Consider the following 18,022-nt stretch of genomic DNA (forward strand, 5'->3'; position numbering starts at 1 on the left):
ACGTGTGCGAGGCGGGCGTTTCTTTTTCGAATTTTCGTGCTGAACCTGGATATAACGAAATCCTCTTTATAACAAAGTTTTTCGGGAATTTGTCAATTTCGTTATATCCAGGTTTAACTGTACTTAACATACTACCACTCCTATACAGGATCACAGCAGGAGGGGCATGTGCAAGCATAGTATACAAGAATAGGTATATAATATGAACAGCACATGAGAAACGAAACGTCAAATAAATGAATTGAATGATAAGATTTCAAAGCAGGTTGAACAAAATTTAAGGTACAAAATTTATTGTCTATGCAATCCTGCACTGCTTTCGAAAATAAATCTAAAGTTGTAAGTTTAGTAACAGAAGAGTCCAAGTAGTTCCACCAGGCCCCGGAAAGTAAAGCTAGTTTCGGTTTCAAGGAACATGCGCGCTCCTAGCGGTTGCCGGACATTTTAAGTTATTTTGCTTATTTCTCTTTTTGAGAATTTTAAATGAGACGAAGCGCGGGAAGTGGTCACCATCGTGCGTCTGTCGAGCTTGCCTCTGCTCACTCTTGCCACTCGCTCAGCGATATCACAAGCCAGATCGCGCTTGGTCGTCGGCTTCGGTTGTCGTCCCAAGTGTGAAGATAGGAAAGATAAGACAGAGAAGCTTGATCAGGTGTGCAAAGAACGGAAGACGCAGGAAACCAGGTCGACCAAGCATTAGACGAAGATGGCTAAATCGGGGCATCACATGTGTTGCGCAGCTCTGTAGTATTCGAACACCGGGAATTCCAGTTCTGCGAAGTTTTCAGGTTTCGTAATGACCATGGGTAATCACAAGTATTTCACTCTGTTTTCCGAGCAGGTATTCATTTTGCATGATTAAACCAGTTCTGTGCAAGCCTGAATGGACTGACAATGTCCCAGTGGTTTAGAAAATGAATAGCAGCTTGCAAGGTGAACCTGGTAGGAAGAAAGCGCTTCCTAATACACGACACACTTCAACGAGTTCTGCTCCGCGATTGGCCAATGTCGCCGCAGCAGTGTCGCTCGACACATTCGTCATGACGGCAGCACATCTGTTGCCGGTGAAATACTTCTAATGAAGGGCTTGAGTGCGTGTTTTGGGCTATACATTTTGTTCACTCTTTGTCGACATACACAGCCAAGGTTAAAAAAAGAAAAATAAAGACGCAGCCGTGGTAGTTAATAATTTTCGCATAGGTTTGGATCTTCTAGAATCTATTTTCACTCATTATGTACAAATTTCCGTTGTGAATGAAAAGTGCTTCTGTAGATTGCCACTTTCGCACTGCGTGGAGGTCAGTCTTTTTCTAGTACCGAATGTGTGAATAAAAACAAGCGTTCAACTTTTACTTGTGTTGAGTTTTGGCTGGCCGAGAAATCTGCTAGTTTTAGTTGATCCACTTCACAACACACGAACAAAATTAACGACTGATGGTGCCAGGAAGTTATTTTCTTTGTGCTACCCCCCACTATATCTGTGGACTAGTTGAAATCTAAGCCTAAACGTAACTGCAAGTTTGAACTTTCAAAGCAACTACTTTCACCAAATGACGAAATGTAATATATTAACTGCGAACATTCGTAATTAACAACGGTTCGCAATATAAATGTTCTTCATAATAATTGCTTGGCACTGTTGCGTACGAGCAATATCCCAGTGGTTTAGAAAATGAATAGCAGCTTGCAAGGTAGAAAGAAAGTGCTTCCTAATACACGACAGACTTAACGGGTTCTGCTCCGCAATTTGGCCTATGTCGCCGCACGGCCAGCAGACCTGCAAAGAGCACCAACACAGTCCGCTTGCATGTGAAGTGGGAAAGGAGGGCTTCAGTGACAACCCTCCTCCCGGCTGCGCGCCCTCTCCTTCTACCTTCTGACCTCATCAGTATCATCATGGAGGCATTGTTTTGTTTGTGAATTATTTCGAGTAGGATATCCGGCAGCCGCCAGGGGTGGAAGCGGTGCTGCCGCCGCGTATTGGCATGGGACCGAGCGTCCCATGGGAGGTATAGGGAGTTTCCGGCCCCTGGTTCCACTTTCTAGTAGCAAACGCAGTGCTGGTCTAACTGCGCCATTTTGCTACAGTTCTACTTGTCTGCGCCTTGCTGCGCCCACCGAAGTGCAACTTGCGCCAAGTGCGCCAAAGCGACACCTTTGCCTTCGGCGCAACGCAGACATCGCAGTAGCGTGGCCGATCCTTCCATTTGTGGACAGACCTGCGGCTAACCATTCTGAATCGGCGATGCGGACTTCGCGACCAAGCTTCGTGCACGGAATCCTCAATCGGACGCGCAGTTAAGCCTTTCAGCACTCTATGTTTCAGAATTCGCGACTAAGCACATTGAGCATCAACTCCTCAAGCCCGCGGCTAGGCATTTCACGCATCGGCACTTGGGACTGCGCCACTAAGCACATCAAGCGTTGACACGCAGCATCGGAGCGATACTGGCACACAGCATCGGCGCGTCTGGAAGCGGGGCGGCCACCTCTCGAAAGGCCAATCTCCCGTGCACGATAATCACTCCATGAATTCCGAAAAAGACTCGAAAGCAGCGCGACGATCATGCGAATCGGTGACAGCATCTTGTCATAAGGGAAGCGGCTGTCGCCTACGCGCGCATACAGGTGCCTTTGTGCACTCCTTTTCAGTACCACCCAGCCCTCAGATGACACGCCGGCGTGCGTTGCAATGGATTCGTCCCTGGTTAAGGACGGCACCCTTGCGCTCTACAGCGGCGCAGTGTGCCCGAAGGCCCCGCGTGGACGGATATTTCAACAGCGCAGCTCCGTAGAGCAGCAGGAACAGAGGCAGTTAAGGGGCCAGAAGGCGCACATCGGGTTAGGCATCACCGCAAAATACTTTAGCTCTCGACTAGTGCTTTTTCGTTCCGAGGCAGGGTAACGGTGGGTGAGCTGAACAGTCAGGCGAGCTGTTCTGAGAAGGTCGCGAAGTGGCGATTGTCACGCGCAGGACTGGTCGTTCGACGGTCCTGCACATTTGCTGAGGCGACGGCTCGTCAGGTTTTGCGAGCGTTTGTTCCGCCCAAGCAAGTATCGCCTAGCAACGGAGGTGCATCTCTTCCTTTTTTCGCCCTTCTTTCTGCGCTCCTCTTTCGCGCTCTGCGGCCGTAGTAGCTACGCGCGCGGACAAATGTAACCTCCGTACTCGCGGGGTTGCCACATGCTCACACTTTGTACTTTTCAGGCTGGGTCAGTTACGCCCGCTTGCGCTTTAAAATAGTCTTTAGACTTTAAATAGACTTTAAAGAGTGAGACAGTTGCGGTGTCCAGCAACAGCGTGGGCCGAGAGCCAACAACGTCGTCTTCGTGGATAGCTCATATGGTGACAACTTATGAACTGATAAGTTAATGGGCGGAATATTTAATTTCGGAACTTTCACTATAACAACTTCTCAGAATAACGAACCATTTACCGCGGTCCCCTGAAGTTCGTTATATCGAGGTTTTACTGTATTTGAAGGAGGCTGCTTTTATGTACAGGGGTTGTCAAAAGTTCCCAGGCCGCTGCGCCTGGCCAAGAAGCGGCAACGGCTCACTGCTAGATTGGCGCTGCCATAGCAAACCCACCTTGGCGCGCACTGGCTTCGAGGGTATGCGTGGAGGAGGGTGCATCCCTCTCTCTTTCTTGCTCTCCTTGATAACAAACCGAAGAAAAAGATAGTGCGGCATGTGCCCCACTGGGCTTCTTCGATTTTCGGAGTTTTGGCAGCCTGCAGGCAGCCAGGCGGCAGCCAGCTAGTTCCGGTTATGATAGGAAGTCATGTGAGCTGGGACCTCAAGGCAACCCGGAGCTGCCCGAAGTTGGCAAAATCGAACGCCGGGACAGCGCTGGCCGCGGGATAAATGTAAACATGCTACCAGCATGGCAGCAACCGGCGTGGTTGACATGCACCCGGCGTAGTCAGCCCATTTCTGCATTGCCGCTGTGAAAATATACAGCTGTATTCGGAAAATATACAGCTGTATTCGGGAAAACCATCACTTTTGCGAGATTTCGTGCGACTGGGCATCTCACTTTGCACAGCGTAACGGCCTGCGACGCGTCCGATGCCAAGATGCAAAATCGCACGTAAATAATCACGAAAAAGCAATCGCTCGAGGATGCCTCGAGGAGGTCAGCCACCGGCGACATTTGAAGTCATTTTACAAGGCATGAAAAACCAGATACGTCATAACGCGTAAAATTTCGTGCCGATCGACATCCTTAAATTCGATTTCAGGAAGTTTGTTTCAGTTGATAGTGCTCCTTCCAATTCTGTTCCTGTGCTGAAGGAGCTGGGGCTGCGGATGGCGCATGAAAATGCACGTCACCTGTGACCAACGAAATGATTTACACGAAAAATAGTATTGGTCAATCATGAGAGCAATAATTAACCGAATATATGTGTGGCCACTATTCATCTCAACCAGTGCATTCCTTTAACATCAACGGCGGTTTCGAGCTACCACCCAAGCATATGATGGAGAGACGGAGCGAACATGGGCTAGCTGCGACGCCTTCGCTATATAACTGCAGAAAAAAGATATCGCCTCGCCGCACATAGGGCGAGCGATGTGAAAAGGGATACCACTAGAGAAAGATGAACTGAAAAGGCACCGTGATGTGTGGGAATTGAGTGTCTACAACTTCGCAAACAGCTTGCGTGGAACACGATGAAAATACCATGCAAGCATAATAGACAGCGGCCACGGTGACAGCGCCATGCGCACTGTTTACGGCGGGGAAGAAGCATTTACGGCATACACACACACACACGCACAAAAGAAAGCTTCAAATGGTTCGCCGCGACTTGTATGGCACCGCCTCACAAGGCGGAACGGTGCGTTAGAACCCTAGTAAGATAACGCTAGAAGCAATGCAATCAGCGATCCACACACCGCGCCGACGAGTACGCGAGACGGAAGTCCAAAACCACAACAGCCAGTGCAGCGCACGCTAGCGTTCGACGCAAGCCAGTTGGCTGAGCGAGGTAAAAGTCCTCAAGCGCCCGCGCTGCCATGCATGCTGCAAACCGTCAAGTCCCCACAAAGATGGTGGCGAGCGCTGATCGCCTCTTTTTGTCGTCTGCTAGCCAGCAAACTTCCAGAGAGCAGCCAGAACAAAATCGTTCTGGCAGCCCACAGGTAGCCAGAACCGTCCAGCCCGAGTAAAACGAACGCGCAGCGGAAGTGCGTCACGCGGTGGGCGGAGCAACCCAAGAAAAACGAAGGCGCTCTGGCTGGCTCTGGCAGCCCGTGGGTAGCCAGAAGTGGAAAATCGAAGAAGCCCACTGTTTGATCTTGGAATTCCTCTGCTGTGCAGCGCGTGGCGTAGAAGGCGGCAGTGTTCCAGAAAGTGACGCGCCATGCTTGCGGCCATGCTTGCGGACACCGTATACTTGGGCATAGTTTTCTGCTTCCTGGCCAGCAATATCTTACATTTAACTTCCCATGGGCACCGCTGTGGCTCTCTCAGCCATCTGCACAAGTAAATTCGCTGCATACGAATGTGGTCTCAGCCCGAAATGTTTGCTTGTGTTGCTGAAGAGTTCTTGTTTACTGCGATGTTGCTAGCGTGCTGTCCTGAGCCGCGTGCTACTGAGTGGGTTTACAGCCTCCTCGAATGCAACGCTAATAATGACGCTCGTAGGCTGGAGCAGCTAGCACGCGTTATGGTACACTTTTCAGAATTGTTCGGTGTGGTCCAGTGCAGTACCTTTGATCTATCAATGCTACGCGTTAGGCGCTGACTCTCCCCTGTCTGTGCTCACAAAACGGAGGACTCATGTGCTATAATGTCCGAAAATAAACGCCTTCCGTATACGAGTTTCACAAAGCGCAGTCTTATGTCCAATTAATGTGTTGAGGCCATGCGCAATGGTCTTAAAACTGCATGTTACCTCGATTTTATTTTGTCCGCTAGCCGTGTGACTCACAGAGAGATTCGTCCGCGGCGGGAGAGAAATAGTTGGTGCGCAGTGACTACCTTCCTCTCTCTTGCTGTGTTTGCGGTTGGTGTTGCTCACGCTTTATTGAACTCTCTGCGATCAAGCCTGTCATGCTTCGTTCGGGATGAGGAGCGAATCATTTCGCCCTCCTGGTGCCATTCTTGCTCATCTGTAGTACTGGACAACAGGTGGTAAACATACGCGCTACATCGCTGCAAGAGACTTGCTGTCGCTTGGACGTTGGCACCCTTGTGTTGCACAGCAAAAAAAGAGAAAAAAACTGACGACGGTGGAGCCAGCTGGAGGGCCCGTATTCTAAGGATTAATCCGTAAGCAGGGCCATGTATTTAGGCTACGTGCTCATTAAGATGTTGCTGTCAGCAGATAGCTTCGGAATGGAAAATCGAACATGCCCAGTGGGAGTGCCATGGCTGGTAGGACACCGTTTCGTAAGGCAACCCGTGTAGGCTTTCACTTCGTCTTCTGCATGCGATAAATATCTCCGCAGTTGTCGTTTTGTCGTTTAAATGTCGTTTTGGCCGCTGCAAAATTACTGTTCTGGGCCATCTCGTCGACGCTTCCGGAGTGCAGCCTGATCCCGACAAAACTCAGCGCCGTCCGAGACTTTCCGGTTCCGAAGACTACCGCAGACGTTCGCAGTTTTGTTGGGCTATGCTCGTACTTTCGTCGTTTTGTTCAAGATGTCGCGGCAATTGCTAGACCCCTCACTAATCTTCTGAAGAAAGGCGCACAATTTTCGTGGGGTACTTCAGAAGCCACCGCCTTCTCTCGTCTCGTCACTCTTCTCGCCTCACCACCCATTCTCACCCACTTCGACCCTGATGCCCCTACAGAATTGCGTACAGATGCCAGTGGTCATGGTGTAGGTGCCGTCTTAGCCCAGTGTCAGCGTGGCCAGGATCGCGTTATTGCTTACGCAAGCCGCCTCCTATCACCATCGGAGCGTAACTATTCCATTACGGAAAGGGAATGCCTTGCTGTTGTTTGCGCAGTTGCGAAGTTACGTCCTTACCTTTACGGTCGTCCTTTCTCCGTAGTCACTGACCATCATGCCCTCTGCTGGCTCTCATCGCTAAAAGATCCTACAGGCCGGCTTGGTCGCTGGGTTTTGAGGCTACAAGAATTTTCATATTCCATGATCTACAAGTCTGGCCGCCTGCACCAAGTCGCTGACAGCTTGTCGCGTTACCCTGTTGACGACTCTGACACCTCCAATACTGACAATGCTGCTTGCGTTTTCTCAGTATCCCAGCTCCTTTATTTCGCCGACGAGCAACGTCGTGATGCTTACATCAGAGCACTCATCGACCGTTTAGAACACTCTCCGGCCGATGCTACTCTACGCCTCTTCGTCCTCCGCAACGGTACTCTGTACCGTCGCAACCTTCATCCGGACGGCTCTGAGTTCCTACTTGTAGTACCTAAACACCTCCGCTCAACCGTTCTAGAAGAGCTTCACGACGCACCAACGGCAGGACACCTCGGCGTATCTCGAACCTATGACCGGAGTACGTCGCCGCTTGTTCTGGCCGGGCCTTGCCCATTCCGTACGGCGTTACGTCGCCGCTTGTGAACTTTGCCAGCGACGCAAGAAGCCTTCCCAGCTCCCCGCTGGTTACCTGCAGCCGCTCGACATCCCGGCCGAGCCCTTCCATCGTGTTGGCTTAGACCTTCTCGGCCCCTTTCCGGAATCTACATCAGGAAACAAGTGGGTTGCCGTCGCTGTGGACTATGCGACCCGCTACGCCGTAACACGCGCTCTTCCGACCAGTTGCGCTACTGACGTTGCGGACTTCCTCCTCCACGATATCATTTTGATGCATGGTGCTCCGCATCAAATGCTCATCGACCGTGGCCGTACGTTCTTGTCCAAAGTTATTGACGACATCATGCGTGCCTGCTCAATACAGCATAAAATTACCACCTCCTACCACCCACAAACGAACGGCCTCACTGAGCGTCTGAACCGTACGCTTACGGACATGCTATCGAAGTACGTTTCAGCCGACCACCATGACTGGGACCTGGCTCTACCTTACATTACCTTTGCGTACAACTCTTCCCGTCTCGAAACTGCTGGCTTTTCCCCGTTTTACCTCTTGTATGGCCGAGAACCGACGCTACCACTAGAGACTGTGCTTCCGTCCACCACAGCTTCCACTAGCGATTATGCCCGTGATGCAATCGCCCGTGCTGACCATGCTCGCCAACTTGCGCGTGCTCGTCTGCAAGTGTCTCAAGAAAAACAGAAACAACGCTACGACCTCCGTCACCGTGATGTGCATTTTGCGCCCGGCACCCTCGTGTTGCTTTGGTCACCATTGCAATATGTAAAGTTGGCCTTTGTGAAAAACTGCTCTCCTGTTACACCGGCCCACATCGCGTACTCCGCCAAGTGACCGATGTCACCTACGAAATCGTTCTCGCCACGCCCACTATGTCCTCCGCTGTGACCACCAGTGATATTGTCCACGTCGCCCGACTCAAACCCTACAACTCTCCAAGCGTATTGGATATTTAACAGCACTGTGACGGCGCTTTTGCCGCTGGGGGGGTAGTATTACGATATCATCGAAAGATGTTCAAAGGACGAGCCGCCGCGAGAAAGACGAAGTGTGTCTGTGCTCTTGGTGCGAGCGAGTGTGGGCCTGGCTGTCTGGCTCCAGTGTTAAATAGCCTGTAAATAGCCTGTTTCGTCTGTGTCCTTCCACACGTAACAATATGCTTCACTGCAATACGTCGCGTATGCTTCACTGCGTGACACTACTGTATTAAGGCGAAGCTGACCTTCGGTAACCGGCATTATGCAACGCGCGCCGTGCTTTTCAAGTTTGCAAGACATTGGCGAAGATGACAAAGGCAGAGTCGGCGCCATTGCTAACAGCGGCGAATTGTTTCAATGAAAAACACAGTGCCGAATAGAAAGAAGCTGGGTAGCGAACGTCGAAGTAGCTATAGCGTTGCTGCGGTGTTGGCTACGGCTGCCAGCGGATCTGCAGGCGAGATAATCAAAATGGCAAATGCCAAGATCTATTATTGTTTCCTCCTATTGCAGACAGGGTTCTCCCCCTGGTGGGCACATTAATGATGATTACATCATCATTATTAAGTACAATGTGGTAGGTAGGATTTTTGAGCTTTTGGCTACATGGTCACTGTGTGGCTTATGACCACTGGACCAGGCTGATTGATGTGTGCATCAAAGGTTTGCAATACCAGCTAACCACTGCCGCAAATTTTCATAATACATAGAGAAGCCCTTGTCATCACAACCTTGTAGAAAGCTGTGCTGCATTTGGCACGCGTTTTGAATTCGTCGTAATAAAAGATAGCATAATTCATGGTTGGTTGTGTGAATACAAGCAGTTGAGGCATCATACTATGGTTCCAGCGTCAGCAGCCATCTAAGAATACAAAAAAAAGGGGGGGGGGGGGGAAGTGTGTTGCAATATTTTTGTGGCAGCACTTCTTTGAAGAAAGTGCAGTCAAATGACTTTATAATGAAGCACTTGGGACCGCCAAAATCATTCACTATACAGGTCACTTCATTGTAAAGATTGCACTCCAGACTGCTCCTGAAGGCTATGCATGTTCACTAAAAAAAAGGAAACACTTGTGTAGCATAAATTCAAGAGATACTTGGTGTAAGGTGTGCCACCTATTTTCTTCTGCATATTTTGTCTGACGAAATGTATGACTGCAGGTAACTGCATGGAATCAAGGTTCATGGCATGCTACTGCTGTCAAAGTGCCGTTCATCAAAGTGTTTGGCTGTTAACCCCACCAGAATTCCTTGGTCGGTGGGAATGCACTACCATAGCTATTGTGGAGTCCGGACCGGCCTGCACGGTCTTTGTTGTGGTGTCAACCAGCACTCCCTATATGAACCACAGCTCAGCGGCAGCTGTGGAGAACATTTACAGCGCCAGTATAGTGTGTTTGTTGTAAAGCAACAAATCGCTCGTTGTGAATGCAAATTCCTTTGTTGTACAGGAAAATTCATTGTAGTGGTCATCATTGTAGTGGCAACACATACGAAAAATAGCAATTCAGCCAGGGTATACTGAATTCTTCATTAGGCAAGTTATTTCTTTGTACAGTCATTTGTTGTAGGAGCGTTTAACTGATACTGCTTACTATCACCACATACGGTACATTCCCATTGTAGTCATTGATATCACATCATGTGGCATTCTCTGTGCCACTACTTGAGCTCCATCAAGCTTGTATGCAGTGCTGCAGTTTTTAAGAGAGACCTGTTTCATGAGGTCAACTTAAATGTAGATGACTCGAATACAAAGGACCACTTTAAATATTGGGGGAGGCACTCTGCCATCTTGAGAAAACCTCCATGATTAGATTTAGAGGATGACTGGATTCGAGAAAATATGGCAGTCTGCGCAAAAGTCAGTAGATACGAGTATTCGAGTGAAGTTTGTACACAGGAGCAAAGATTGTTCAGTGCACTTGGAAATAAGTTGTTTTAAAATTTGCAGTTGATATTAACCTGGGAACAGTGCATAACCTTATGTGTGAACTAGAAGCACAGTAACATGGTTGCCAAGGTGAATATATTAAGTGTCATGAAATTTATTCAATGCGTTCATTGCATGGCGTTCATGTGTGACTTTATGCAACCCTGATACCATTTTAATCATGGCTTACAGTTGCAAAAATGTTTCTTGCACTGCCTAGTCTAATTCTATGAATATTTGCAGAATTTTTATTTATTGTAAAAAAATGTGTCATGCTATATTTTAAGTGCAAAATAATCTTTTTTTCCTCCTGCTTCATTATATTTTATTGTGCTACTGTGAAATCTGTTATAGTGAAATAGTTTGCTCTAGTGAAACTTTCTCAGCGTAGAGTTGTCACTGGTAAGCTTGTCTTGGTGGGATCTATTCACACTTTGAGCCAAGTATGCATAAAAAGTCAGATAGGCTTACTGGGGTTAAAAACTCTTGTTTTCACTCTTGAATGCAGTTGCTTGAAGATCTTCAGCAAAAGCTGAACATATGCGGTGCCCAGAGTGAGGCCCCAACGGACGAAATGGTCAACAAGGGCTCCTTCTGGATGTGCGGATTTGTTGGCGACAAAAACTGGTATCGAGCTCGGGTGCTCGATGTTCTTCCGGGAACCACTTGCGTGAGTATGGCTAATGTGTATGGCGTAATGTGATAAAAGGGACACTCAAGAGAAGTATTAAGTTGGGCACTATTTGCAGGGTATACTTCCACAATATCATACAGGTCAGACTTGCTCTGAACTAAGGATTGGTAATGCAGTGAAGGTACAAAAACAGGTTGGCGGCGACACTTTCTTGAAATTCCTGCACCATCTCCTTGCCACATCATCAATTCAAGTGTTCAGTTGTCCTATAGCACTTGAACATGCAGGTCCAATGCAATGTCAAAATCTAAATGGCACAACGCTTGTTTGACATTAAAGGCTTCTGTACCCCTTGTGTCACAGCGGCTTGTACCAATTCTGGGTGATTGGCTAAAAATGGGCACGTATCCAGGGACCCAAATTGTTGTTTTGCCAAGGTAGCAGTCAGTAGCTAGTTGTTGTCAACTCGCCAACACAGCAGCAAGCAGTAGCCAGCACCCAGAACGTAGGGGAAAGAGGCAAATAAAGCTTTGCTTTAACTGCAGAAATACAACCCTGCATTATCATCACTGAATTTGCTTGATTCATCCGCCACAGTGGCTGCAGCGTGACGACTGCAAGGACCCGGGCCAGGTCTCCCCCTCGGTTCTCGCTGTGCCCCTCGTTTTTGTCGCAGCAGCAGGCAGAATGAATGAAAATTAAAAAAAAAAAAAGATTGCTTGGGGTGTGCAGGCTGCTGCATAACCTTGGCCTCGCCAGGCTCCTTGCATCAGAGCACATGTAGGCTCAGTGGTGCTCCACTCGCCGTCCTGTAAATTCACTTTCACTGATACTTTTTGGTTAAAACCAACTTCGTGGAAAAAAAGGAGGTGTGCACTTGTTTTTTTCTCCAGTTCAAATTGAAAACACCCTATCTATAAGGTACCATTCTAAGGCTGCAGTACTTGCAGTTGAGAATTGGGCAACTTGAAGCAGTCTCTAAAACAGTAACAAAATTATATGACCAAGAGAAACATAGCATCTAGCACCCTGGCTGAAAATGAAACTACCGCAGGCACATCAACTGGCAGGCAGCATTTATAAATACCATGGAACATTTCTTGTCATCTTGCCTGATACTACAGTATTTTCATACATGCCTAACAGTCTTTCCCACACATACAGTGTGTGCTGCTGCATTGGACACATGGCGATTCGCCCAAGGTATTGTACACTAGGTCATAGCACCAACAATTTGGAAATAGGGCACGAACCTTATCATTTTGCTTCATTGTGAAAAAGGGACTAGTATAACAGGGGCCTTGAAATGTCAGTATTTTTTTTTTTCTTTTAGTGAGTGCTTTTTATTTATAACTGATTGTTCACCCCTCACCTGATAAAATTTTGTCAAACCTGTCTGTAAGGCTTATCTATTGTTTAGTAGGTTTATTATAATTAGCTGATAATGTTCCGACAGCATCTGTACCCTATCGAACTGTTCCATAAAACCAGTCTTTTGCAAGAGAATGGACAATTCCCTGGCAGAGATCCTACTAAGTGTAATTGCTGATTTTAGTTTAATATATATATGAGAAATTTATCGAAACAAACTAGTTTGTTCATATATGTATAGTGTAGGTCATTATGCAGTGTTTGAAAGATTAAAGCTGTACATCGAGGGGTGTAATTGGAATCTGAAATACTAATAGTACATCGTTTATATCTGCTGCTAGTGAGCAGTTACTGCTACCTTGTTTCTGTCAACAAACACCCTCCTTCCCTGAGCTTGAGTCCTGCTTAAAACTTATGAAAATAGTTTTTTCCTGTGTTTAAACAGACACTTCCCAATTGCTTCAAGACATGTTCAAAAATGTATTTCTCAATCATGAAGAGTACAAAGGTTAGACTTGCTTTGAAGTAAGGTGTCGCAAGACATGTGCTGTCAATGATTTAAAGGAGTGCAGCTGGGAAACTTTACTGGATAGCTATCGACCCAGTACTAATTACTCTATGGAGCCTCAATTCCTTGAAAGTGCAAAAAATACAGTAGAACCCCTGTAATACGTTTTCCACAAGACCGCAGGAAAAAAATAGTAATACCCAGGAAACGTATTAGCAAACATGCTGTGAAAATCACAGGAATGGACTGTTAAAATAGTTAATGAAACAAAGACGCTATGCAGGGCAGCAGCCATTTCGGACTTGACGGGGATCGTCTAAAATTAGTAATAATCAGGAGTCTGAACTATTGAATTCAGCTGAAAACATGCGTCGTATTCTCAGATTATCTTTCTTGGATACATTCACTTTCGCCAGGTTTCAGATGACTAGCGTCTAACGCATCGGCATCTACGAGCAACGCCTTTCTTGGCACAGTGCTAAGCACACTGTCTTATCACAGTGCCAAGATCGCTATCACCTGCCGACACGTCCGGTGCTACTGAAACTGATACTACTGTAGTAGTATCTTCGAAAGTGATCGTCTGCGAGTACAACCCAAGTTTATCATCGCATTGCTGCCTGCACATACGCTTGTCTGTGACCTGGTCAGTCTGTATTCCGAACATTGTCATGCTGCTGCTCCAGATAGACGAAATTACTGTCAATACAATGCACTGAATATTCATCACCTGGAAACATAACCAAAGTAGACCGAGTTGCAATAGCCAAATGATCACGGATTTCTCGCAACAGGGTTATTCCACGCAACATCAACCAGCATTTTTTTCCACCGTCACAGATGAAAAAATTTCCACAGGTTTGTTAAAAGTTGAAAACTCATTCTTCACATTTATTTTCTTCCCGAAATTTTTCTACAGTCGAACCCACTTATAACGATACTGGTTATAACAATATATCGGTTATAACAATGAAAAGCTGCTGCACCATCAAATTTTGTATGTTTTCTATGGTGAAATAACCTGCTTACTACAATGCCCCCATGCCGCATTATCGGTTTTAACGATGAAGTCTGGTCACTCTGTGTCCGTGTAGAAAGGGAATGGGATGCGAACTCCTTGTAAACAAAAATGTCGCAGTTTTGCCCGAAAGGCGAAGCATCAGTTGCAATAACAAATTAGTAGAGAGCTATTCGGAGTAGGGCTAGTAGTTTTATCGGCTGCATAAACTTGGAAACATTCACTTACTAACTGAATTAACAAGCGTGGTGTCAGCGTGCACAAGCAAACATGAATAGATCACACTCAATGACTGCAGATAACCACAGCGAAATCGCTGGCAGCGAACGAAGGTTTGTGGTCTATCACTTCAACGGAAACTTAGCGGTGAATGCACAGCACATACAAAGGTCAGAACCGTGTGGAGATCGCTTTCAACATACGGTGCGCGCGGCAGCCCGCACCAGCGCAAAGTACAAGCGCAGTTGTTGGCAGAGTAGACGCTGCCCCCCGCCCTCCCACGCTGCCTTCCCACTTTCCTCTTTTCACGTGGGAGATTGAGTGGCCAGAGCCGCTATTCTGGACATTCCGCCATTTTCTTTGAGGCATGACGCAACTTTGACATCTCGCCTAAGAAACTAATGTAGGCATTGAACCTAGCATTCTTTATAAAGCAAAACAGTTTTCCTCCCCTGTAAAAATAAGCAGCTAGCTCAAAGCGTACGATTATTCCATCCAAATTGTTTCTCACTTGCGTCGTCTGCTTCATTAGCTAGGATGCGTGTCCTCGGGAAACGGAATGAGTCATCGTATATTGATGTCCACACACTTGCTTTCTACCTTGAGACAACATACGTGACCTACCAGTGATGATGAGCGCACGCTCTAGGCCACGTTATCGCTGTCTCGTGAAACGCAAGTGACTGAGAAGCGGCCGAATATCATTGATAGCGTTGTGCGCGCCACAGGTATCCGCTTGCGCGACGCAAGCGCCAGTGCTGCCATTTCTTGTTCACTTCGCTTCTTAGTTGCACCTCGAGAGGAAACTTCAAGGCGCTGCCTTGCGTACATTTTTTATAAATTAAAAAGTCGTCATTGTCATAGCCTTTGATGAGGCGAAAAGTCATTAATATTGATTACAATACAAACGCAATAGTGAAAAGTGCAAAATGTCGCAGAAAGTTTGCTAGTTTCAACTAATATTATTTCAAATAAACGTGTTTTAATAAAAGTGATGGTTCAAAACACAAATGCCAACACCACCCGAGAGCAATGCAAATGCTATGAACACGCGTTGTGAACAAAAGATTTTCATGGCCCCAAATGACACGGAAAATGTGGCGATAGGCATGCCTTTCGACCGCCATTGCATATGGCCGCTCATTCCCATAATTCGCGCGGCTCGTTGCACCACAAATTATGGCAGAAAATCTCTGCAGTGGCGGCCCAGCGCAACGTCACGCAACGTCAAATTGACGTTTACGAAACTGCCCTTCCTGTGAAGCTCCCTATGGGATATTCCTTCAGCCAATCAACAAGCTGACATGCCGGCTATCTTGGAACGCCACCAAATACTCGCGAAATTGCTGATGCATTGCACGGGTTTCTGCACGCTACCGTCCACTTTCTTTTTAAAGCGCGAAAGTCGCAATATAGGTGCCAGGAACCACAAAAAGGTATTAGTCAATAAAGTTTGCAGCTCCATGTCACATTTCGTTATTCTGACGAAAACGCAAAATTGCATTTTGCAAAACTTCTATTTCCCGGCACAAATTTCAAAACACGTGATCTCTCGACAGCCAATGAGAGACTCAACATGGCGGATAATGGCGGCCGTGCAGCCGCCGTGCATGTCGAGAATAGAGTCTCAGTTCCCCTTGCGCTCAGTTGCAAGATACGCATTTGGGGCCGCAGCACAGCGTCGCCCCTCCAGTGTTGCCAGGTTTGGCTATATATAGCCAAATTGGGCTACGGGAAAAAATTTTTGGCGTCGACCTGGACGAGTTGGCTATGTGGCTATATTTGGGCTACTGAAAGTCTGTGACTTGGCTGTGTTTGGGCTATAAGTGGCGCAGTAATCCACGCTGCAGAGGTGGGTCTGATCGGGTAGAAGCAAATCTCGAAGGCTGTGTTTTAGCTGGCTGAGCCGTCCGCGTGGCTGTGCGTGTGTGCGTGCGCGAAATGACCTCCCCCCCGTCTTTCCTTCCCTCTCTGCGCCGTTGTCTGAGCCGGTGGAACTTAAACTTACACCCTGCTTGATCGTTAGGCACTTGATCCCCGGGCATTGGGATGAACCTGGGAGTAGTGGGTTTTTCACAGTACACTGTACTAGCATGGCTATGCTCAGGAAGGGAGAGCAATAACATAGGGTCGGGGCCGTTGAGCGATCGTGCCGCTGACATGAAAGAAGGGAAGCACGGGTGGATGACACACACGCTCCAGTATGTTCATGACCATGACTTACGGATGAAGTATCGCGCCGGGCACAGCTTTCGACTTACTCCACGTTTCTGGCGGGAAGCTTTACTGCCATTTTCCTTCTCCTGATAGATGAATTTTTGTTTGTGCTTAGATTCGAGATTCATTTCAATAGGTTGAACATAAGATTGGATCCTCCTCAGAGAGAAAACCCAAACATGGGGAAGTGGGCCAAGTATGCGAGAACGTATAAAAAAAAATGGGAGCAAGACCCCGAGCCAAAGGCGGGTTCTGGTGCGTTTACTTCTAGAAGGTTTCTACACGGAAACTGTGTTTGGGTTTGGCGTTGGGCACGCTATTTCATCAATTTAGTGGGAGTCCCAAAAGCTGCCCCGAAAGCTTTCGTCAACAAACATGGCGGCGCCCATGGAAGCGACGGCTCTAACCTAGCACAGAACTGGGCTCTATTCGTGGTAATGCGTCAAGTTCGTACGCTAGAAGCTGTCATTGCGGTTATCGCTTTCTCTCAAATAACATGTGTAATGAAGATTGATTCATTATACGTACGCCATTGATTCCGAATTCAATTGTCGATTTCATGGCTCGTAGGCCTATCACGGATTGACTTGGCTGGGTGAAGGGGCGTAAAGTTGGTTACTCAAAACTAAGCGCAACAAGTTGCATGCTGCTAATAAAATAAGTTCTAAATTGTAATTAAAGGCAAAAACACGAAAGTCTGAATTACTTTTCTTATCACAAAATGGTATATTTTATTTAAATATTTATAATAGCTTTTCTTTGACGCCATAGTGACGCTTCAAACGCAACACGCTATCGGCAAACGCAAAACACCTATTCCGAAACTCTTCATTCCTGCATGCCCCAACGCTAACACCCGCAAAGCTCTTTGGGGCCCCTATTCTAAAACTTTATGAGCCATGAACATGGTTTGGTTTTTCACAGCAACCGGTTTTCACAGCATTACCACTGTTATCAATTTGTTGTTTACCATTGCTCTTTGTGCGCCGACGGGGCATTTACGATTTCGAGCGAGTTAGTTCGGGATGTGCTCGTCGCCGAAGACGAGTGCACGCTTCCTACACTAGTGTGCCGGTTTGCGCAGTAATCTTTTAAAGTTCCGCTTACACCGATTCAGACAATGAGTGGCACCTGTTGCCTGTCCCTATTCTTCACGCATGTTCATTGTGTGCTAGAGACCTAAGATGGCTGCCAGGTTGATATAAATTGACACTATATGGGTAGTGTGTGTCCCAGCTAATCCTGCCCAAGGTAATTGAAAAAAAAAAAACGAGAAAACAAGATAGAACGATGCGACAAATAACGCGAGATATCATAGCGCGAAAGACTTGTTATAGCTCATCAAAAAAGAAGTCGTGCGCACGTCGCCGTCGCAGATCGCTGAACAGCTGAACTTCTACGCCGTAGGCAGAGATAACATGAGAGATCGATGACGCGGAACATTATTTTGTGTTCACGACAGCTAAAAAGCAGAGTTCGTAGTTCATATTACTGTAAATAACTAAAAATAATAACTTAGTACTATCTGTCATAAAATAAAAGGACTGATTTCGCCCTCTGCAACGATTCTCTGGAACTTAAGAGCTTCCGGGGCCAACCAAAAGCTGT

The 18,022-nt window shown here is 47.2% G+C and overlaps 1 protein-coding gene across 4 annotated transcripts in view; it reads left to right on the forward strand.

Annotated features, from left to right (window-relative positions):
- LOC119436955 (uncharacterized) overlaps window positions 1-18,022 on the forward strand; it is a 104,307-nt gene that overhangs the window by 66,019 nt on the left and 20,266 nt on the right. For 3 of the 4 annotated variants that reach the window (XR_007464793.1, XR_007464794.1, XR_007464795.1), the window contains one exon: window positions 10,956-11,093. Coding sequence is in view for 1 of the 4 variants with exons in the window: in XM_049660130.1 (XP_049516087.1) it covers window positions 10,956-11,117 (162 nt within the window). In the remaining 3 variants the exon portion in view is untranslated. Of the gene's footprint in view, window positions 1-10,955; window positions 11,118-18,022 lie in introns of those variants that run through there. The other variant, XM_049660130.1, reaches the window with a different exon arrangement.

Source organism: Dermacentor silvarum, chromosome 1, assembly GCF_013339745.2.
Source record: "Dermacentor silvarum isolate Dsil-2018 chromosome 1, BIME_Dsil_1.4, whole genome shotgun sequence".
Classification (NCBI taxonomy): domain Eukaryota; kingdom Metazoa; phylum Arthropoda; class Arachnida; order Ixodida; family Ixodidae; genus Dermacentor; species Dermacentor silvarum.